The sequence below is a fragment of the Anthonomus grandis genome, chromosome 12 (genome assembly GCF_022605725.1).
Source record: "Anthonomus grandis grandis chromosome 12, icAntGran1.3, whole genome shotgun sequence".
NCBI lineage: Eukaryota > Metazoa > Arthropoda > Insecta > Coleoptera > Curculionidae > Anthonomus > Anthonomus grandis.
The window spans coordinates 21,896,446-21,922,299 of record NC_065557.1 but is presented as its reverse complement, the minus strand read 5'-3'; the positions used below and the strand labels follow the sequence as shown (position 1 = coordinate 21,922,299).

General features: G+C 28.8%; 1 protein-coding gene across 2 annotated transcripts in view; it reads left to right on the top strand.

Annotated features, from left to right (window-relative positions):
- The window catches only part of LOC126743130 (uncharacterized), an 802,914-nt gene that overhangs the window by 546,280 nt on the left and 230,780 nt on the right, over positions 1-25,854 (top strand). For both annotated transcript variants that reach the window (XM_050450098.1, XM_050450100.1), the window contains one exon: positions 11,179-11,474. In XM_050450098.1, coding sequence (XP_050306055.1) covers positions 11,179-11,474 — 296 coding nt within the window. The remainder of the gene's footprint in view (positions 1-11,178; positions 11,475-25,854) is intronic.

The window sequence follows — 25,854 nt, the reverse complement described above, 5'->3', positions numbered from 1 at the left end:
TTGAAGGCTTTTATTATTTTTTTAAGATTTTATGTTTTGACTACTAAAATAAATCCCTTAACATTGTGCCGGTGTTTGACCTTTACTATTTTTCTGCTATACTTGGCCCAAAGGAATATATATAAATAATTCTTTACCTCTGTTTTATTCTGTTTTTAAATCTTTTAAATCTTATAATATTTTAAGGACTATCAATGTATACATTTTTGGTTTTATTTTGGTATAATTTGATACTTTATGTAAGTATCTTGTTTTATTTGCCAAAGCCTAGGTCCTTCCATTCCCCTACAAGTTTAAGTTTGGAAAGGATTAAGCTTAGCTAACTTGTCTTTAATAACTACGTCCTTATTACATTATTCTCTTTTTATGATATCTTTTGTGGAAGGCTCCTGATGATAAAGAAAACAGCAAAATAGATTGTTTCTGGAAGTATTTGTTGGAAGTAGTTGCAGATTGCCTATAGTGAACGAAAAAACTCTGACCTCTGATTATCTCTCTCGCCCATTAGTATAAATGAATGTGAGTCCCTCTTTCATTATCAGGCTGTATGATTTAGGACCCTAGTGTTATTGGATTTCCTATTTTCCTTCCCTAGGTTTAATTGGTGGATCGGACGCGTAAAGAAGACTGAAAGTAGATCAAAGGTATTTATAATCGGAAAACACTTTGTTAATAAGTATGCTCAAAAGTTTAACAATAAAGTATCTGCGGGTTTCTGATATTCCATATTTTCTTAGTAATAATAAACTTCTCTGAAAATTCACCGAGTAGCATATTTCTCCGAGTTAATAATACCATCAGTACAACCCTCAATCGACGCACCCATTAGCTTCAATGCCATTTGCCAATGAATGTCTATAATGCAAATTATAATAGTAATGTTTGTTTAAAAGAAAAATATATGAAAGTGATAAAAACAAATTGGTTTTTGAAAATAGACAAAAAAGTGAATAAGGTGGGAACAGGAATGCATAGCACATGCCATAGAGCGTGTACGAGACAGCATAGTGCCATATGGACATAATGTAAATGACATTTCAGAAAAAAGTTATTACTAAAATTAATAGAAAAACCTGTAAAAATTATACAGTTTAAACAACTGGTTAACATCAAACGGCCTTTATTAAAATTAATATTAAAACATTTATAGAAACAAAAATCTATTTAAAAATGTAATTTATATACTGAATAGATATAAGGTAATTTATATACTGTGGTTATACAAAACCAGTATATAATATAAATAGTAAAAAACATATTTTATCCTTAGGTTTTTCGATATATAGGATGCCTAGAAAAGTTGAGTTTCTTTTTATATTCAACTGTTATATAGTCCAGTTAAAGAAATTAATTTAAAACATTATTATTTGAACAATTTTTTTTTTATTACCTGTATACGTTTATATAGTTCAATACTTCGTTTCAAGCTATTTGATATTATCTAAAAAATTTATAACTTTCTCGATCTAGAAAATGTATTTTCGGTAAGAAAGTTTCGGAAAGGGTAAAGGTGAAACCGTAATCAGCTTAAAAGGTAGTTACCCAAATCTTGTTTGATATAAAACATTTCGAGAAAGTCGAGATGAAAGAGTAATATTATAGAGCCAAAATAACCACAAAGTAGTTTGTGAAATTTCATATGTAGGTCAGGTTTAAAGATTCGATTATTTATCCCTTCACTAAACATATTTCTGGCAAATATCAATGCTAGAGAAAAGAAAATGTTTGCTAAAGAAAATAGGTTAAGCCTTAAGTTTTAAGGTTGGGGTGCTGCTTATTTAACGGTTTACTTTTAAAGAAGCATAGATTTTTGTCTGGAAATTTTAATGAGGTATAAAGAAAATAAATTACGTCATTAAATTGTGTGGCAAAAATTAAATCAGAAATATTTAAAAAATATAGTCTTTAAATTATTAAAAAACTATTTTTTTATAAACTTAAGTATATATTTTTTTCCTATGACCTAATAAAATAAGTATTACGCATTTAATAAGCTAAATATCAAATATTCCTAATATTGTTGATATGTCTGCTGCGATAATTACATTATACCAAAGTTAACAGAATAAAGTATTTCATTATATTTTCTGTAAACTTTAATTATATTTAATTTGCAATTTTTAAAGAAATAGGGTTTAATATCTAGAATCTAGAATCTTAGTATTTAGGTATAGGCATATGATGATGATTTATTGTTTGAAATTAATTTTAACGTTTTTTCAAACTATTTAGCATTTTTGCAAGTAGCGGTAAAACCTCGATTTTTAAGCGAACCTGTCTTTTCAACAAATTTCTCCAAACCAAACCCATACAGAAAACCTTGAGCTTTATGCAGAATTTCAAGTTTTCACGACTGCAAATCAAGTATTAAAAAATATTTAGTTTGAGGTACGTTTTTAACAAGAAATAACGGAAAATTGCTATTTTCTAGAAAATCGTTAATATAAAGTAATAATAAGTATAGGTTAATATTAAAAAAATAATATTCTGGAAGTAAATAGGTATCCAACAAGGTTAACAGCGTGTTCAGTTTGAAATCTCAGTTAATCAATATCAATATGCTATTTTGCGAAACTTAAATAAAAAAACCGACCGCCAAACACATTATTCTAATTCATTAAAAAAAATACTAATAGCACCTTTTCAAGCTAACAAGCCTTCTACCTCCATATAAAATAGAAGACCTAATCTGCTTACTTTTTGAGATAGGCAGAGGTAAAGAGAAAGTTATTTGGAGATTGTAACCCGAGGAGGGGAGACCAAGCTAACGGTTTTTATGGATAAAACAAACAGTCTCTAAAATAAAAATGCATGGCAATGTCAGGATTGAGTGTTTTAAGAATAATGGGTTCACATGTAGCGTATGATTCTTTTTTGCAAAATAAATAGAGAGCTAAACTAATACTGAGAGCACACACCCCAAAATACAATACCATATCTCAGATGAGACCCATTAAGAATGTGGTTATGGGTGCTGCCTTTAACATCTTAAATTATAATAGCAAAGAGCGCATGAAAGTTTATTGACAAAATCGCTGTATATAAAACGACGCTACTGTAAATAAAACATCACTAATTTCATTCCTAAAATGCCTAGCGGAATGTGCAATTCTATGTAATCATTATCATAGGACATTAAACATTTTTCATGCAATAAGCATGCAATAAGCATGACTTTGACGGATACACATGTTAACTTTCCAGATTATATCCAGTAGTAAGAAAGTAAAGTTATAAAAATATAAAATATAAAGTTATAAGTTTATATAAAAACAACTTCTAAGATCATGTTACAATTCTCAATTTTTTTTTGTTACTATGATGTTCAGCATCGATTTTTAAATTGAAATAACTCAACCACCCATTCATACACACAACATATACAAGAGACAGAAGACAATAAATAATAAAAGATGGCAGGTGTATTAAATAACAAGATAAATGTTGCCCATAACAAATATTTTTAAATTTGCTTAAGATTCAGGATGATTATAAAAATGTATTGTTATACCAAAACTTTTATTATTCTGCTACTAGATAGATACCAACTTTAATTAAATTACCAAAATTATTATGCCGATCGGAGTCAAATTCAGACTTCATGCGTCTACTGCTATGAATATTTTATTATTTTAATTATATTTGTCAATATACTTAATTAGACGCCGCAAGTTTAATATCATAGGGAAATGACTTTTACTTGGCACCCAAAATATAATTAGAGAAATGCGAATTGCCTTATTATTAGATGCAAATTTCTTTGACAACCAGAATTATATTGTAATTGACAAACTCGGGACCAAACTCAGGGTGGGGCGGGTGATTTGAATTTATTAAATATTGATTTCGAGTAACGTTCGAATTCAAGTCTGGATATTTCGAAACCTAATTTACTAAATGAAGAAGAGGTATTTCATTTAAGTATTCTTTAACATACATGTTACCACAGATTTAACGAGACAACAGATGCATATATTACAACAGAATATGGAGCAGGGCCGTCCGGTGGCTCATAGATCGGCCACCCAGTTAAATTCAATATATATCAAATTCCGGTCTCTGGCGACAATCGAATATTAATACAGCATTGTCAGTTCGCAATATGTTATAGCTATTAGGATAAACAAATGCATACGATTACTCTACGTCATGCTGAATATCTTATATCAACACTTTGTTGCTGGGTGACAGAGAAGTATTATAATTCCTTAGATGTTGTTTGGTGGTAACCTTTTTCCCGTTTTACTTGATAACTTTTTTTGATTAATTTTTTTTTATTACTTTATTTTTAAATTATATAAGGCATTTTAAAAAGACCTACTAATAAATTTTAAAAAATGCTTAACTTACGAAGAGCTTTCTTTCTTCACCGTACGCATTTCATAAGAAATCATATAAAGGTGGTAAATATTTAAAAAAATTTCTAATTCATCTTTATGAAGTTTTTATTAGAATCAGCTTAAGTAAACCATATTACAGAAGCGTACTAAATGTGAACCTACTATAAGTTTGTAGTGCATACAACTTAAAGTTTATATAAAAAAAACAAGATTTTTGTATACTTTGATAATATTTGTGATAGATTATTAAAAACGATACTAACTAATAATTAGTTTTCACAAAACATACCTTACGTGGAAAGCTATCAATTTCTCGACTTTTTAACAAAGCATTGTCTAACCAACTCGTCTAAGGAAAAAAACTGATAAATTGTCACTTTGGTACAATATAATTCATAGGTTTTACAAGTTTAATAAAATTAGGTTGGTTGCGTTAGTTTTCAAAAGCTAATAATAAAAATGCAAGTTATAACCCATTTGAGGTTATTTGGATTTTAATTGTTTCTGAAATTTACACGATTCATCTTAATAAAACGTTCAATTTCTTCAAGATAAAAAAGACAAAGCGAAGTCCATTCTTGGGAACTTTGGTAATTAAAATCACTTATTTTTACAACTGTTTTATCTAAAAATTAAAAAATTTATAAAACACTTTTGAACATTCTTTCAATTTATCGTTATTTATCCCCACCCAAACTTGATTGGATTTCGATGTCGAGAACTTTATTTTTAATTTTCGTTGCCCCAAGCTATTGATGCTTATATTTTTTCAAATAGATTCAATATTCAGCTATTGCTTCCTACTCAATCTAATTAACTTCTCGAATAACAAGGGGTATTTTATCTGGCCTAGTAAAACTTTTATGAAAGGAAAATTGTTGAAAAAGATCTGTTAAATTTGCATTGTTTTAAAAACCAGATAAGCATATTTTACATTCTACAATAACGTGCCCAACCAATTATCCCATATAATAATTATTTTAAAGTCTTTCTAAACGTATTTTACTTTTTTTACCCTAGCACTCTCCAATTTTATATTAAGTGTGATGGTCACATATTATTTGGTAATAAAACCAATTTTATCTCCAGATAAAAGTTAAAGTAACGGTTAAAATATATAAATAATGTATAAGAAAAATAGTAAGCAAACTTCCATGGTGAAATTCCTTTGAGATATGACTATCTTAGTTTTCTTCACAATGATTGGTTTTGTGTGATATTTTTAAATTGAAATATCATCAAAAGTTCAAAAGCTATTAAATTCTTATCCTTTACACTTCACCTCAAAACACGTTATTTTCATTATCATTTACTTAATGTATTTATGCCAATTTATTTTTGAATGCTTGACATGAGTAGAAAAATAATGAATGCCCTTTTTCATTAAAAAAAATGGAATGGGAAAGTAATTATAACAAGGAGTAATAAATCTCTCAGGGGCAAAAACTTTTTTTGTATCCCTCCTTTACATATTTTTCAATTATGAAACATTTCTTTATTTGTAGTAAGTAAAAGTAGGGACTCGTTTACCTAAATATTTCTCTATGTGTTTTCCTTTTTTCACGGTCGATTATGTTTGTTTCTTGGCACCTAGACCACTAGGTTATGTGTGTAGGCGTGAAGTGTGTAGTGCAGTCACTCTATGTTTTGTCTTTTTTAACAACTCCGGACCCATTTTGTCTCATGACATGAAGACTAACTTCATGTTTGTATAAATTTTGTTGTGCGTTCAACGTTAAAACGCATACATTCTCTTCACTATCAAAAAAAAAACATGTATTATTCATAAAAAAGGCACACTATATTTTACGCAATCATTTTTTGAAAAATTTTCTAATTAATTAAGTTAAATATTCGGTATATTTTCCATATTTCGATAGAAATTTACATTCTGTAAATATTGATACTTTGTAATTGTACTTGTCTACAATTGTAATTTTTTAAAATATACCATAAAACAAATATTTTAAGTGCTATGTAAAATTTGAATGAAGTAGCTAATAAAGTAAGAAAATAGAAAAAGTAAACTAACAAAATAAGTAAAAAGTTTTCTTTTATATACTTTACACGAATTTTCAAAAAGAGTAAACTTCTGTTTTTGACGGTTGTACATATTTTTTTTTCAGATAGCGTCATAATGCAACCAATCTTTTTTTAAGATCTTTATTTTTTAGATTATTTTGATGTAATTTTTGTTAAAATTCATTAACAAATAACTTTACAGAAAAAAACAACTAAATTAGGCATACTAAATCAAATCAGGCAAAAAAAAATCTACGGCTAAAATATAATTTTTGCTATTACGATGCTAAAAATAAAACAGTATAGTAATATGTAAGCAAATATGCTAAATAAACATATTATTATTATTATTATTATCATTATAGATGCTATTCTAGCGAAATAATGAAATTCATTTCTATTCTTTATAGATAGTTAATCGAATTTAATAAGTTACCAAATAATATTAAGGAATGTAGTTATATAAGAGAATTTAAATAGTTGTTAGGAGGATATATCTATTATAACTTTAATATTTGTGAAGTTTAACGTTGTATTTTACTATTTTATTATTTGTTCGCTTACTTTTATTTTTGCTTTTTATATTTACTAATTTTATCAAGATATTGTAAATATGTTTAAAAAAATTATAATATATATTATTGTCCTTGTATGTAGCAATATGCTAAATAAATAAACATTATTTTATGTAGCACTAAAAATTTTATATTTGATTTTTTTTCTTTGATTTTATGCTGTATCAAAAAATGATAGGTGAGCTTCATTGCTTTTACAATATTTTTTTTATGAAAATTATAAAAATATACCGGGTGTGTCATGAAATATTCAAAAATTAAAGTAATTTCTTGCTAAACAATTTAAGTAACTAATCTAGATTCCAAATATTATTTATTTTATCCAAAAAGCAATGAAGTTATAGAATGTTTCGAGTTTGCATTCTTCAGGAAATGTATTTATAATAAAACCGTTGTCTTTTTTTAAGAGAAGGTTATTATATTAGAAGCCTTAAATGATTTTTCTGTGGTAAAAATAAATTCGTATTGATTTATTTTAAATCTATAATAAAATCAGGACTTTAAATGTATTTAACCAAGAATTTAATAATAAAGTAGCAACTTTTAAGCCGCCATTATTTTAAAAGAATATTTCAATAAAAAAGATTTATTGTTTATTTTATAATTTAAAAGAATTCGAGAAAACTGTAAATAAACTGGTCGAATTTAGGGCTGACCCTGCCGCTTAAACCTCGAACCCTTTAAAATAAAAAACTTTATTTAAGATTAACCAAGCGTCTAAAAACTAGGGTCACTGCAGCTGGCTTTCTTTTCATATACCGCACTATGTACCTGTTTGTCTCGCTACATCTGTGAAAAAATTTTTTGAAAAACAATTTATAAAAAAGCAGGATGCATAGCTTGTAACTAATACTAACTAGTAATAAGTGTAAAAATATATAACTAGATACTTCATAAATATTATAAAGAATATGAAACAATGTTTTGGCATTGAGTAAATTTTTACCAAACCACAAATTTTCTTTTACCGATATTAGTGACATCTTTTAGCGGTTAGTTGAAAGAATAGAAAGGGATATGAGTATTCTTATAGTATAGTGATCTAGAATAGTAGAAAAGGAACTTACCTTTCGGGCTATTAATTTATAACCAAATTTTTAAATTCAGTATTTTAGAACACCTTTCTTTCATAAAATCATAGTTCCATGCATTTATGGATAAAAGAGATTTGTAATACACACGGAGCAATGGTTGAAATTATGTAACGAATATTCATGTTAAATTTAAGTTTATTTTAATAAAGACCTAAACAATCTAATAAATAAGAGATAAACAAATCTTTTGATTGATATTGCTTTATAAGTCAAATATTAAGTTATTTTCTTGCTGGCAGAAAATAATGAAGTGGTCGAATATTGCTTTTTTATCAAAAGCTGTTTTGGTTAAATAAACGAACTATAAATAGTACTCTCTCGTTAATCTATTTTACGGTTTCTTTTTTCATTAGACATGCCTCTGACGTGGTCTTTTATCGGCACCTTCTACCGGCGGTTTGTTTGATAAATAAACCGCAAAATAGAATATTGGTGGAGATAACTCTAATGTAATAATTTTGATTATTTTCTCTTTTAATTTTTTATAAACTATTAAGATAGGGTTTCCTTTCATTATAAATGTTTTAAAGAATTGCGTTAATTGGCAAACTGTATAAAATAAACTTAAAAAAGTAGAGATAAAAAATATGGAAAAACTGTCAAAAAATAATAAAATTAACTACAAAAATAGAAATGCATTAAATCCTACATATTAACCTGATGTGTATAATAAATCATATCATGGTGCCTAATATAACCTAAATCAAATAAAAGTACTACTAATAACATTATTTGAATTTAGTCAAAATGTAAAAACACCTTATGATTAATTAGAATCCAAACATCTCAAGTGGGAAATTACTTCGATTCGGGTAACTAAAATAAAAGTTAAAATTTATTAAATAAAAAAATCAGCTGCTTTGAAAATTAATTATTCACCAAATTTCAAAACGACTCTGCAAACTTTACAGCTTAACTCCATACGACCTTCTTTTGCGTCCAAACTTTAAGTCTTTGGGTAATTAAGATTTTACTTTTTTTCGTTAAACTCTATTTAGTAAATCGTATTATACTTTTTAACTTAAAACTTTCTATGTCTAGAAATTTGATAGAATTTATTTACCACAAAATTTAAATATGAAATCAATAAGTTTATTAAACTATTATGAAATTATCAAATAGTGCACAACTACCCGCCACAATTGAATTTTTCAAATAACAATAATTTTATTTTTACTTCTAATAATTTTGAACCTGATGATGCCTAATTAAGCAAAATACTTGATTTTATAAATTATGATGTAAAAAAAATAGACAAGAAAAGTCCTCTGGTAAAAATTTTAAATTTTCAATAAAGACGTTCTGTATATTTCTTAGATATTAAGAAATTAAGTACGAGGAAAAGCGAAATAAAATTTTAATAAGTATGACTGTAAGACAGAGAATAAAGCTAGGCAGTACTGAGATTTAGAGAGGCAAAAACAGCCAAGTACCTCTATTTTTTATAAATGATTTAAGAGTTAATATATCATAAAAATTTGCTGTGAACTTTTCCTGCAATGCTTCATTTAGGACATACATGTGAAGAATTCCACAAATTTGTACAACGCATGTATAATGGTTTATGTATAATTAACCCATTAGCGATATAACAGTAAATATCATTAATAATTAGAACTTCTTAGGAGAAGTCATATGTAGATACATATAGCTTTTTATGAAACTAAACATCCTTAAGTATTTGCTTGAGATGTGCAGAAAAGTAAACGTGACAGAGTTATCAAGAATTACTGCTTTATATTATCCTTGATCAGAGCAGTAAAGAATCATATAAGTAATCATAGAATAATAGGCTTCGTGTTAACATGTTATGGTTCAATAAATCACACCAATAAATAATGAAGTTACTAGGATTACCTTGCAGTTTGCCATAATGCTAAGCTGACACAAATATACTATACAATTTAATGTAAAACTATTACAGATATCAAAAAAAAATTAAATTAAAAATTATTATAAAATTATTAATAAAGAACCTTTATGGGAAGCTTAAAGCATATCAGTGTTGACATCAATGGTTCTAGACTTAAAATCATTTCAAGTTTTGATCATCTCTCTGTCAAATAGGTCTTTGAAGATTACTTATATATATATAAAAGGAATAGTTAGACTATTATTTATCTATGAGTTATCGTCGGTATTTTAAAAAACTGTTTTAAACTGTGTTATAGTTCTTTTTTTTAACAGAACAGAAATCCAGTGCTACTAAAAGATTTAAGTTTACTTAATAAAACTGCATGCTTTACTTTGTAAAAAGCATCGCAGAAGTCAGTGTAGATTAAGTGTACTTGCTTTCTCGAAAGCCGCCGATAAATATGCAACATAACAATAACTATTAGGTTTCTTATCAATAAAACAACTTGCTTATTAATAGGACTAGACCTAAGATTAAAATTAGCATATAATTGAAGCCCTATCATCTGATTTACAAAATGGTGAAACCATGTTTGGCTTCCAAATTTTAAGAAATGGTCACTCTTCAGAGATTTATTCAAAAGAAAGTATAGAAACCTGGAGAGTAAAGCTGCAACCGATCCGGTCCAACATCTTTTATATCTTTTATAACTTTCTTATATAAATTCCTATTTGATAAGAAAAAGGATTATTAGTATTATTATTAAGGATTAAGAGTTGTAAATCAAAGTTCACTGCATTTTTTAAATAGTTAATAAAAAAGAATCAGACACTTACTAAACTGCCAAATTCTATCTGTGATATAAATCTATTTTTTTTTTCTATATTTAAAATATCTTACAGAAAAAATATTATGTCATTATTGAAAGCCGAATATATTGGACAAGTATTAAAATTATAAGCCATATAAACACATATTTTTAATTACTTTTAATTCTTAAGATAGCCCGATGGACAGGTGATATATTTATAAGAATTTTTTTGCAAAGTTTTAAATTTCCATATTTGATAAAAATACAATTACTCTATTATTAGTGATGAAAAAAAACTAAAATTACTAAGCCAAAAATCGGGATAAAAATATTTATTGATTTAATTTAATTATTAACTTGGACGTTAAGTGAGTATGCAATTATCCAAGAAACTCTTAGAAATTTCGTTTCAAATTTGCAAATTCAATATGGGTTGCACAGGTGTGTTTAAGCAGTTAATTTAATCAAATATTTTATTTAGGTTCTCGAACGAAAAACATCTACTCGGACTGGTAACTTAAGCGGTTCTTCTTCGGGTAGTGATGTATGGATTAGCGGGTCAAGAGTTTCTTCTATTCGAGGCTCCAGGGCGTCAACACCTGTGGAAAATTATTTGGATAAGGATAAAACTGTGCTTTCACGCCCTGGTAGCGCTCCTATGCAGGAAGTCCCCTCTGATATGCTGGTACCTCAACAAAGATCCATGTCACTGCCAAAGACCTTTTTGGCCGGAAGTGATGCTTTTTCTGGATGCAGATCCGGTTTATATCTACAAAGGTAAGTTGTAATGTTATACGTTTATTTGTCGTAAAAAAAACAGTAATAAATAAAAAAACTATTGAACTTCATGTTATCTATTCACACACATAGTATTTACAAAATGTATTCTTAGTTTTAATGGAAAACTGTCTCAGGCTACTTACAATTTAGATAGGAGGTTTCTAGGCATAAATTTTCGACAATCTCACATCCTTATCTTACTGGAGCACTTTATTATAATAGAAGGTTGACAGGGCTTAACAAATCATTTAGACCCATTTTGATGTGTTTAGAACTAAGTATAATTTTGATGAGTTTTCTTATTTATACCAGATCGTTTCAGGAAAATATAACTATTGATTTAAAATTCTATTCTAAGCCTGCGGGTTAGTAGTAAATTAAATTTTAAAATAACTGTACAATAATTGCCACCACTTTCGTGCTATAAGATAAGTGAAAATTACTATAAGGCTGCGTTTCATAATCTATCGAGAAAGATATAAGATATATTAATACAAACGCCCCAACATATGCTAACTTTATCCTCTTGGTATGGCAACAAAAGAAATAATAAACTATGCAAATATTAAGCTTCATGTTTATTAATTTTTTAGAATATTTTAGTTTAATAGAGACTAGCTGGGCTCGTTTCCCGAAGATTTCATCTGTAAATTAAATGAAGCATTTAAAACTTATGAACGGATGTAAAAAAGAAGTCAAAGGCATTTATATGATATTGCAAAAGTTGCAAACTTGAAGCCAGAAAAAGATTTTGTTCTTTCAAAAGTATGTAAAGCTCGTGTTTATAATTTGGTGGGAGAGAAATTAAACAAATATTTTTGATTTAGAGAATACCTTTGGATATCTCTCTGTCTCTCTGGATAAATTCTATCGAGAGGTTTTAGAAAGATTAAATTTAATAAGAACTCAGTGTATCAATGTAAAGGTCTATATAATTCAGTATCAAAAAAAATAAGGTCTTATTGTAGAAAAGAGCATCAACATTCTAAAATTAGATTATTTTAGTCGAAAAGGAAATCGTAAAATTTATAATGTCATCATCTTTGTACTTAATGATAATGAGATGAGGACAATTTAAAAATTATGTTGCATCAGGAAATAAATCAGCCTTTATTTGCCCCTATCAATATGAGGAACTATTTTATAAGAAACAAATGAAGTACAAAATATTAAAATTGTTAATAATTTTTTATTAGTCTTTAAATTCATTTATTTCAAATAGGCATGGAGAATATACAATTAATCATTTCAGAATCTGCAAAAGATAAAGAGACAATTTTCTACTAGGCACCCCAACTTATTTTTGTCTGATGTTGTCTACATTCTCTTTATTTTGTTTTATTAGATTTACGGATTTATAATCTATATAAATTATTATTTCTTTAGTAAATATTATTTACCATTTACCACCTTTGCACATATTTTGTTGAATCATGCCTTGGTGATTAGATAAAATAAATAGTAGCCCTAGATGGCTACTATTTATTTTACGGTGTGGTATGACGGTCAATCCGCGGCCATGATGATGAGCTCTATCTAGGTTGTGCCTTGAGAAATTAAACAAACGTGTTTTTGGAGATTCCCGATTTTTTTTTTGAGTCTGAGTACTCTAAACAGATGTCATAGTGTGACTAATAAATATTTTTTCAAACGATAGTTATTCTACTAGGATAGTAATTGTACCTGCATTAATAAAAATTAAAATGTACAGTAATTTAAGGACAGACTTTTAAATAAATGAACAGAACAAATGCCTGGAACGTTCCCCATTTAGAGCCAGACAATGGCCCAATCTCTCGTAAAAACTAGTGACATATTCCTAATCCTTTCTCGAGAAATCCATGGTATTTTATCTTCCATGTAATTCTAGTTCGGCTATCTTTTGGAAACGATATTTATGATGCACTCTGGATTTTAGATGTCCCCGTAAGATGTTTAAATTGACATTAAATCGTATTAATAAATCAATTTTATTGCGACTAGTTTACGCTAAATCACAGACTCCTTATGCATTCTTTAATTTTTTTCTTAATACGACAAATGCTCTACAGGCTAATTCCCACTTACAGACCAATGAACAATAACGCGTTTTAATTATAGAAAAACATTTAAAATGTTACTTTTAAATTATAAATACACTTACCTTAAACTAAAATTTAATTTAATGTAGGCAGTTACTATTTAATACATCCAGATTAGTTAAGGAATACATATTTTATTTCATCATACATGTAAAGAAATCTAATTGCAACCAGTCATATCGATTATTTTTCTTACTTATTTCGTATATTGGAAAAATTCTAAATACGTTCCCGCGCGGAAAAGGTATGTACATACCTTTTGTACATACATACGTAAAATATTGGGACGAGTCCCTCGTGGAACAATAAATTTCAGGTTTTTGAGCAACTGAGAACAATCAACTTTATTTAGTACTTAGATCTTATATAAAAGTATTTGTGCCTGACAGTTTCTTCGTCTTTCATTTTTTTAATATTAATGTGTTAAGTATGGTTGACATATTGGCTATAAAGAGGGAAGTGGAAACATATAACCCAGTCATTTTTAAGCAAATTTGCAAAAGCATTTAGAATATCTGTTATACCGCGCAGAAATATATTATGTTGAATTGGATGTTCCAGACGTTTCTTGTTTACTTCCTAAATAAGAAAACTTTATAAAATAGTTCTTACAACTTGAAGTAGATTTTTTCATAGACAGCCTTAATATTAATTTCTTTTAACAAAAATTCTTAATTTATATTTGCATTTAAGTACAAAAAGCTTTTAAAATCGCCCTTTTAAAGTTATATACCGGGTGTTACAAAATTCGGTGCAATTATTTTAAGTGCAATAATTTTTAGAATGTATTGGAGTCAAAATAAGACTTTTTTGCCGATAAACATGTGTTCTAAAATTCTCTTTCTCAGAGCTATAGCCCACGCAAGTTGCTTGAAGAAAATTGATTATTTAAAAACACTGACTTTACGTAAAATTTCTTGAAACTGTGCAAGTCGTTTTTTTTTTGTATTCTATTGAGAACTCTGGACATTTTCCGTCTCAAGAATAATGTAAACCCAAATTTAGGGAGGGCATACCCTTATGATAGACTATATCTTAGGTTGCCGAAAAGAATTTTGAAAATCTAGAACATCATCGAGTTAGCCATAAGAAACATATATAATTATCGTTTCTTGTATTTTTTCAATACATTTAATTGGAATTGACAAAAATTAAAGTAATCACGACTCACTTCGTTTTTTTCTAATTTAATTGGGTTTAATAATGCTCCTCTTTTGTTTGCCAGCGATTTTCTCAAAAACGATTGATTCTGTCAAAAAATTGCAAGAAATCAAAATTTTACATTTTTTGGTAGCTAACTAGATGATGTTGCTAGATTTTTAATTTTCCTATCGGACACATAAGATAGGGGCCGTCAGCAGAGTTAGCTCCCCTGAATCGTCTACTGAAATTGGATTTTTGGGACGGAAAATAAAAAGAGCACCCAGGAAACGGGGACAAATTTTCAGGAGATTTGATGAATAAGGCCGGTCACACATTGGATACGAATTTGTATCGTACGTAAACGTACGATACTAGTCGTATTCAGTTTGCGCACTTAGCGCAAACTGAATACGTTTTTCTCCGTCAAATAAGATAGGGGATAAGCAGTGTTTCGGTGACATTGTATTCATTAAACCCTTTTACTTTTTATTTGTTTTGTTTGGAATTTGTAGCGTAATAAACCTATACCTTCAAAATAATTCTCTTCTAATTCGGATACTGCGGAGACGTCGTCACTATCGAAGAACTGATTGGGTGCGTGAAATATATTTTGAAAAGAGAGGAATTCGGTGAATTTCATCATATTATGGAAGACTTATCTAATGACCAATTACTGTATCATGGTTATACACGTATGACAAAAGAAACTTTTGAATATATTCTAAACATTATCAGACCTGAGGTGACTAAATACAGTAACTTTCGCGACACAATATTACCTGAAGAACGATTGATTATAACTTTGAGGTAAGGAAGTAAAATACAGTTCTTTTATTTATACTTCTTTATTTAAAACATAACTTACATATTATATTAATTACTGGTGTTTGGATTAAATTGCATACTGAGGGAGAGCACCTATTGAAAATTGTGGACAAATATATTTTTGCGATAGTCCTTGTGCTAAATTATTTTGTAACATACTGAGATCAACATTAAACTGGATCGAGTCACTAGATTGATCAAGCACTACTACAGGAGGTACAGCATTTTATGCGTCTATAAGAACATGTTGCAATTTTGATCTTAACTTCTGACCATTAATTTGCGACGATTGGATATATCTTTTAAAAACGGCAGAAGGCTCATTAGAAAATGGGCATCATGATCATTTGCAGTCTCTTAAAAGCACTTTCACTTTTCCTCGTCAATCAGGAATCGGGATCTGAAGTACTTGCTTGGCCAGATTTTTTGTTGATGACTTTTTTGAGCTCTTTCCCAAAAGTATCTCGTAGACCTCGCCATTTCTTTTTTAGCTCATCAACTAAAAAACAAAATAAAATTTGTCTTTTATTACAGGTATCTAGCGACAGGTTCATCTTTCAAAACTCTTGGATATTCATTTAGAATTTCAGACAATACTGTTGGTTGTATTTTACATGAAACTTGTAACGTTATTTAAAAAAATCTTTTCGAAATTTATATTAAGTTTCCATCAAATGAAAATATGGTTAATATATCTAATGATTTTTGAACAAAATAGAGGTTTCCTAATTGTTCTGGGAGCATTGACGGTAAACATATACGGATCAATGCGCCAGCGCACTCTGGCAGCATGTTTCGTAATTATAAATACTTTTTCTCAATAGTATTGCAAGCTGTTGAAGATACAAACTACGCCAGAGCCTATGGTAAAGAGAGTGACGGTGGAATATTCTCTCATTCAAATCTCTCAAGACAATTGGAAAATGGTGCTCTCAACGCAAGCAGGAGAGAATAGAACTACAACGAGAGCCCACAACACCAGGGATGCACTTAAAAATTATTTTGCTCGTACACACTTAAAGAAATAATTATAATATAAATAACTAAACTAATATAATTAACTTAATCATTAAAACTGTTAATTTATCTGTTAGTTATTAATAGCCGTATTAATTAATTTACTTACCAGATATTTTCTCTTGCGCTGAAGATCTCTTAAGTGATAACTTGAATCTTTCTGATTCCACAAACATTTATGATTGTAAATCAAGTTAATTAGTTTTCCTGCATCCATGTCTATATATTTTATTTAATTAATGTAATAAACCGTAGCCGATCGAGAGTTCTAGCCGTGACACTGGTTTCGTGGCGTCAAAATTGAAGCCGAGATTTGGTCGCGCACGCCGTACAGTGGAACGACTAAGTGAAGATACCACGGGACCTAATATTTTACATTTTACAAGATAATATTTTTTTTTATTATTACGTATTTTTAGGTATATGATAAATGTTTTAAATATTTTTTATTATTTATTTTATTGGAAAAATATACATAAACGGTGTTTCAAATTCGTCTGCCCTCAAAATACGAAAATGGATAATTTACCCCAAAGTTGCATATTATTTACTTGTAAAAGAATATGCTATATAAAAAAATATATATATTTCATGTGGTTTTGAAGATTATCGAAAAAAAAACAAATTTTCAAAAACTTAATCTTGACACTTTTGTGGGTTATCTTGGTTGCTATTGGAAAGTTTTTGCTGTATTACTTTTTCGTAAAAATGTTAATGCCGAAAACAAAATTAGGTAGGTACCTACGCCAAATTTTTGTTGCTTATTTAAAAAATCGAAAATTTGAATAATTCCGAAGATAATCAAAAAAACCAAAAAAAAAAATTTTAAATCCATTTTAATTTTTTCTGAGCTTAAACAGGAACGCAACAAGAGGAAGGCATTATTCTAAATAAAATTAAGATTGTCAAATGTAAGTTAAAAATAAAATTGTTAATTTACCCACCTAATTTAAATACCAAATTTTTATTCTTTTTAAAACTTAAAGCGAGTATCAAAATAGGTCGGTAGTTTAAAATTTTAAATGCGTAATCTTACTATAAACTACAATAATAACTGCAGTAAAATATTATTTCGAATCAACGCAAAATATGTGCCCCAGCGCGGAATTTTTGCCATCGCGATGCGGTCGTCGCCTCGCATGATTTCGGCTTCTGTTGTGAGGTATCGATGGAAGCGGGGATAAGTGTCCAGGCTAGAACTATCGATCGGCTACGAATAAACCCATGAAAAATTCCAACAAGTTTGGATTGACTTCGGACGTCGGAACTAGACGTACGGATACGTACGATTAATTCGGATCATAATACTTGTCATAATACTTGAAAGGTTGGGATCGTTCGTTGGTTTTTGAGTTAGTATCTAGATAGCTTACGTAGGATGATATGTTAAAGTCGCTATGTTAGGAAATTCCAAGAAATAATTCATATTTTCTCAAAAAGACCGGCTTACATTAAATAGTAATGAAAGTAAACTACAAGTCACAGGTCTTAAATTTATTAAATAAAAGTCAGAGCATTACATGTGTTTCGCTCATACTAGGCATCATCAGATCCACTTGTGTATTCACTAATAACAAAAAACAAAAAAGAAGCAGAGAACAACACTACATAATACAAATCAAGGATAGATATTAAGTTCAAATTGGTAAAATCGGACGGAGACTAGTTACTACATATTAAAATTATATAAATATAGAGTTTATAAAATTTTTTACTAATTCATCTAATGTTCACCTTTGAGAAACCTTAACAGATTTTCTAAAAAGCCGTCAATCCTACTATCTTCACGAAATCAATAAGTCATTTTTACAAAGTAACTTTTAGCTAGTAGATAATTCTTTAAAACAGGTTAATTGCAAATATTGATGCAAACATTAAGTTAATATTTATTTTTTATTTGAACTAAATTTAAATGGGAAGAAAAAAAGAAGGAAAACAACATATACATCACTTGCACTAAATAACTTACTTTCAACTATTTTATTTCAATATCACTAAATAATTTATTAAAGAGATTTGTTTTTAAATATAAGTATTTACTTCTTATAAAATCGAAACTTTGCTCTGGCGTTGATGTTTGAAGAAGTGTGACTATATATCTTATAATATATCTTGCATACTATTAACAGGAAGGAGGAATATCATCGAATGGAATCAATAATTTGTTAACGATTAAGCCACACCAGACGTTAATTTAAAATTTATATATGATTTTCAAATTCTCGTTCATGTTTATTCCAAAAATTAAAAACGCTTTTAATAATAACTACCACACCATTCTTAAATAATATTTTGTTTAAAAATAATGGGTCAGGATTTAATCATTTACGACAGAAATTTACAAATTCCAATAGTGTTACAAATAAATGACTTGACTACTCTAGTAATATACGAGTAATCTATTTTAATTGGCATCTCAACCAAATTTTCCTGGGGATTGTTACTGAAACAAAATAAGAATAATTCAATTTATCTGACAGTATTATCTTATAATTAATGAGCAGCATAGAGGTTTCATAGGAACCGCATCTTGCATTTGTTTGTTCATAGATTATCTTGAAATAATACACTTAAAAGTTATATTAACTAAGAAAGCAGTAGTAAATAATTTTAAATGCAAATAAATTTAAAACGGTGACTTAAAGCAACATTAAAATTATAACTTTTCATTTATAACGTCAAAATACTATAGCATAAAACAGTGTACAATTTCCAAAACGTTTTCCAAGTCCTCTATATTTTAGGTCAATATCCAATTTTGTGGAAGAACGTTTGATTTTTTTAATGTTATTATAGCGATTTTACCGTTCCTTAAATATAAAATCATATTTGATGTAAAAAAAAGTCAACTGATTTATTTGACATGTATACACTAAACACGACCACGTACGACTACTAGAAATATTTATTGACATTGTATGTACCACTATTTATATCAAAAGTCATGACAATGTTGCTACTTAAACTGTCCCTCGCGGCTTCTTGTATGTATACTCGGAAGACTTCCGGAAGCTGCGCTTACCTTTTTGACATCTCCAGAGATGTCGTGCAATGTGCCCGCTTACTCTGATTCCGAAACAACAAAGAACAGCTAATATTCGCGGATTTATTAATAATATTGCCTTACTATTCAAAATATCTCAGTTAATATCTATTTTTTTATTTAGGTAAATATGGTTATATTTTTATATAAGGAGACATGGAAATATTTTTGTATACGGAGATTGTGATTTTTCCATGTACTATTATTTACTGGAGATACTGAAAAGATCTGAAAAACCATCAAAAATAAAATAACCAAAAAATGAGAAAAAGATTTAAACAGATAAAAACAATATTTATGAAATATAAGAAATTTGTTGCTAAGCAGTTATTTGATTTGATTTAAAGTTCCTAAGATCAAACATTTAAAATAAGTAACAACCAACATCAGAATACATGCATACAATACGATACAGAAATACAATTTTAAGCTTTGGTATCAAAATATGAAAGATATCTTTTGTAATTGTTTTGTAATGTTATCTGCCTTTAATGTCTTATATTATGTCTTTTATTTTTAATTTTCATTTTTAATTTGTTTTTTCTTTCTCAGTATTTAGTATTTTTCTCTATTTTAAGTCGTTTTAAAAAATTTCTTGTCTTCACTTGATGAAACTAAAAAATTATTTTTCTTTAGAAACTATGATCACTTTTCAAAAGATTTTAAAGAATAAAAAGTTGTTATAAAAATTTTAAGCATTTCGTTTTCTTGTTTATTTCCTACTTCTAGATGAAAATTTAAATTTCCATCAAAAAGTCAGAAACAGTTAACTATTAGTTTAAAGTAAACTTACAAAATTACCGTCAAACACTGTCTATCCAGATCTTTCTTACCGAAGTTTTTTTTTTTGAAAATGCCCTCGTAACTTTGTTTAAAGATATTACCTGAATTTATATTTAAAATTAAACTTTTGAACTGTTAGGATTGTTTGCAAACTTTAATTGAGTTGCAAAAAAGGAAACGGTAGCTGTGAATTCTGCTACATCGCTTTATGATTTGTTTTAAAATAAGACGAGACAAATACTTTTGCCTGCTGTTATGTAATATAATACTTTAGAGATACTGAAAATGTTTAAAACCCTTTTCATCATAAACATGTTACTTACAATTAAGAGGACAAGTTAGAAAAATTTTGTAATAGAAATGAAAGATGTTTTTTTTTATATTTAGAGCGGTAATCAAACTTGCTATAATCTAAGTGTTTACAATAAATTTAAAAATATAAGACTTATTGAGACATATAAAAAAGCTTTAAAATTAATAAAACATTAAACTCGTACACTAATATCAGGTAAAGTCCTTTAACTCATAAAGAAATGGTTATCTATAAAACCTCGTCAATTTTGTGCTTTAATATTTTACAATGTAAAAAACTGGCTGTAGTGATTTGATATTTTAATCAGAGAGAAACGTCACAATATACTTCTTTCCCTAGATCACTAACACATTTTTAATCTATGCACCATAACCAGACACTTCATCTACGTGTGGCAGCTTACAAACAGTTCTAGAAGTCAGCTGTTATTCATAATAACTATATATCTCTTGCTGATACAGCAGAAATACATAAAAACACATCTGTCACTTTTTTCAAAATATATTTACATAGAAACAAATTAATATGTATTTCTAGTATAGTTGCTGTGCCTCTCTTCCAGATTCACTTATTTTTGTCTTTAAAATTATTTTTCTTTGCGGTAGAAACGGAGCGGTACCGCATTGGTACGACAACACATAGGTTTAAATAGGAGACGATATGATACTGCCGAATATTTATATGAAATTTATCGATTTTTTTTCTACACCACTTTCAAAATATAGATGCCTTCTATGTTTACGTTATACTGACTCACAAAAAATCTTCTGCTTTAAGACCACAAATAATTCTTAGCAATGAAGACATTATTTTCCGATTAAAGTCTCGAAGTAATTAAATTTTGAAATTTTTTTTAGTGCGTTTCCGTTTTCAACGCAGTTGTATCGCGTATATCCCATGGGGTAGAAACGCATCCATTTCTACCGCATCCGTTGAAACCGATGTATGCCCGTACTAACATCTCTAAAATTGGTTTTAAAGCTGCGTTCCGTTCCTGCAGTACGGAAACTATTTTATATTGTAAACTAATTTATATTGTAATTTTAATTGTACCTTATGCTTATGGGACTTTACGAGAACTTCTATCCCTTCTAAATAGTCTTCTTCTAATAGGTAGAAATACTTCTACCCATACCAAAATGACAGTCTTTCAAAATCTTATTTTTTGCATTTTCATTTTTTTTTTTACTTTTTTCTCTTCACTATATCTGATAAGGTGTAATTTGTGTGTAGGTATATTGTAATTTGCAATAACATTTGCTCTACCATATTAAGCTCAAATGCTTTATTTTGCTTTATATCAGGTATCGCGTATGTCTAATTAATTACAACAATCTGTATAATGTTTTAAGCTTATTACAATAACCCTGAATACATTAAAAGCTATTTTTTAGTCACTTTAAGGATCCCTTTTGATTTGTTGTTTTATTGAATTAGCAAATTAGATTACGAGGAATTAATGTTGTTTAAAAAACTTTTATTTCATTGATTTGTATCAATATGGAGGCGACATTCTAGAAATTTCCTGAGACTTTACAATAACATTGCTCTAAGCCATATTAGGCTTGTCATCTTTGAGAGTTAAATAATCTTAAACATAATTTTGTCTTCTTTATAATAGTATTTTGTATTTTTTAAGTTTTTGTTTTTGTTAATTAAATAGATGGCGTGTTAAAATTAAAATGTTTTTTATTTTAAATATCAGAGTTTGGTTAAAATAAATGTTTTGCTAGCTTTATTGAAGTTTGTTTTTAATAATTTATGAGTTTTAAAATTCGCATATGGAATTCTGTATATCGATGACCTATGCGCAATACCTCGTATCAACATTTTAACAACTTTTTAGGAGAGACAAAAAACTTTTTGTAAATATCGAACTTGATCGGAAAAGTCAATTTTATATCCTACGGTGCTATCAGGATAACAATGTAGTTCTCTTAGATTATTGACAGTGGGATCATCGGTACACCGCCCTGGTCTTATGCTTTTGTACCGCATAAGGTTTTTATTAGCGTAGTTTTTAAATATTTCATGGGTCAATATTTCTGCAATTAATGGGGTCGGCTTTTTTCTTGCTTTGCAGGTTTTGGTAATGTAATCATATGGTAATGAAATTTCTTGATTTTCTAGTTTTCTCTCTATCAGGCTATAGACAGCATCGCACTCTATTTGGGTGTGCCCGGGTTCCAGATATTTTTGTGCCATCGGTTTTTTATTTTTAACAGAATATTGCAGTAGTGCATTTGAAAGTACCACATTCTGTTTCTGGAAACGGCACCCATTACTCCAAAATATCACTAGCAAATCATCGTGATAATACTTTTCCAAATGATTAGAAATAATTGTAGTAAATATGGAGGAACATAAATCCCCCTCAACTTCACTCCACCAATAGTTGCAGCATTCATGAGTTTTTAAATTATAAATGGTAAAATTGTGAACCTTTAATCTAGTTTTGAAGTAAATCTTATTGGCGTTATTTACAGGACACATCTTCACTGCTTGAACATAACAAATACATGACATCTACCTTTGTTGGCTTTTTCTTTATCTATATTTTTTGCCTGTCTTACTTTCTCTTTAAGAGCAATGTGAATATTGTATTCTGTTGTTTCAATATTCCCTGCTCTATAAGTAATACAGGTATTGTATTGATCTTTTTTCGGAGTATACAGTACTATGTTAAGATCCTCAAGTAACACGGAAAAGCACCAATCACTTAAAACCTTTTGTTTATCTCCCTGATACACTAAGTAAGCCTTTGACTGAAAATCATATTCAAGGTACTGCTTTTGGAATCTTTTCTGCGTTCTTTAAAAAATGTAATTAAATAATTTGATTCTTCCTCCAGTCCAATTTCCCTTTCTGTTTTAGGTCGGAAAGCATCCTTTAAGGCTTTTCTAGTTTTTCTTGGAAACATCGGCGGCAGGAATAAGATCATTTTCATTTTTTTTTGCACCAGTTCGAAACCATCGCTTCGTTTAGTCCTAGTGTAGATAAAAACTTTTGTATAATAATAAACTTTAAATATTGAAGTAAATAGGGGCTGTGTAAAATATAGTTTAACTAGTTTGTGTAAAAATATTAATTGTGCATTCTATCTACGCTTCTTACCTAATATAAAAAATTTGTCATGTAGACAATTCTAAAGTGGATACACTACTGCTGAAAACTGAAATATTTTTGAACGTTCTCCAGTATAAAATAATAAACACTACACCCTTGGCACCATACGACGGTGTAAACTCTATATAACTATCAAAGTAGTGGCAACTTGGCATAACCAATATGTAAAAATTCTTTAGTAAAATCTTTAATGAATCTACATTTTTGTTTAAATTGACTTATAATATAATTGAGTTATAGTGTAAGTAGAAGTTCATTCTTGAAGTGGACTGGCTATAATATAGCCAGTTACGAAGAGCGGGAAGATTTTTCTCTACAAATGAAAATGTCAATCTTATTGTCAAGCGTTATGCATTTCAATGAGTTCACCCATCAGGATCAGACTAGTTAAGAAAAAAAAGGAGGAAGAGAGATGAATGATTAGTATTTGTTGAAAAGGATATTATTTATTTGTTGGAAGTCGGAAGGTTGTGTGTACTTAAGTAGAGTTAAAAAATAGATTACTATCAAACTTAGTCTGTTTATTAATACAAACAATATCTGGTGGCCTTATGATTTTATTAATTTTCCAGGATCTCTAAAAGATCCAACCTTAAACCTTTCTATTGAAAAGTTAGTAGGGGAAGTCTTTTCTCCACAAATAAAATGCTAATCCTCTAATTTTAGGACTGATGCATTTCGGCAAGTGTTCTTGCCATCATCAGACTCTAAAATATATTACAAACAGTTCAAAAACATATACGAACATTTTTCTTGACAGGTGATATAAAAAATACGGATAAAATTATGAAATTGTAAAATACTTACTGAGTTACTTAACACATACACTCGGATTTGGTATGGCAGACAAGCTGATCTTATATTAAAGAAGAAGTCAAAAATTATAGAAAACTTAGTTTGGCCCACACAAGAATACACCAGAAGATATGGTTCAATAACGAATGTTTGAAAAACCATTTGGTTCCAAACTACATATCACTCAAGAGCAACTCAAGATCAAATAGCTCCAAAAAGGCCCTTAAACTAGCTAGAAGAAAATGGGTATAATATGAGATAAGGAATAACTACAGCAACTTGAATGACACTAACCAGAAACTAAAATTTATTTATTTTTTACTGACCGATAAACTTCATAATATTGAGCTCCTTCCCTCATGAACTATATTGAAGACTTTGTTAACCGAGAGAGCGAGAAACATCGTACTGTATTAAACAAGAAACTCTATTACATAAAATTAAAACAAAAACCTTGAGACGACAGTGGCTACTCTGTTACATCTGATAGAACTTCAAAAACTTCTCTACATTAATTCCATCCCCGTTTTATAAATTTAAGTAACATACAGCTTTCCAAAAACGACGAAGAAATATTAAATTTAGGACTTAAATTCAATTTTGACCATTCTGATAGACTAGCGGTGTCTGAGCAGACTCTGGTAGACTGTGAAAGAGTGTTGAAATCCACCAACTTACCTAATCCAGATCTAGTTAGAGCTGACATCTCCTTGAAGGTTAACAAATTTCTAAATTCAAAAGGAATAAATGAAAATCGTAAAAACTCCCCAGGTCAACTCATAAACAAACTCAATGATCTTAAAGTTAAAATCAACGAAAATGACCTTATTCTAACAAAAGCCGATAAGAGTAACTGCATCGTACTTATGCCCAGAACTGGATATTACAAAAAAGTCAATGAATTTCTTAACAGTGATGATTTTGAGATTTTGCCTTACAATCCTACTTCTAGATTTATTCTTCACCTCAAACAATTATTTAAAAGCTGTACAGCTACCTTCGATCATTTTTCTATTTCACCCTACAAACTCCTCCCAATGAATCCGGTTACTCCACTTCTTTATTGTGTACCTAAAATATATAAACAAAACTATCCTGTGAGACCCGTAGTTTTCTATATCGATTCTCCCGCCTCAAAACTTTCATCCTGGTTAACGTTTGTCCTCCCTCAACTCACCAATATCTCTAACCCACTCTCAATAAAAAACTCATATTAACTTACCAAAAATTTAATAAAAACAGAAATACCCC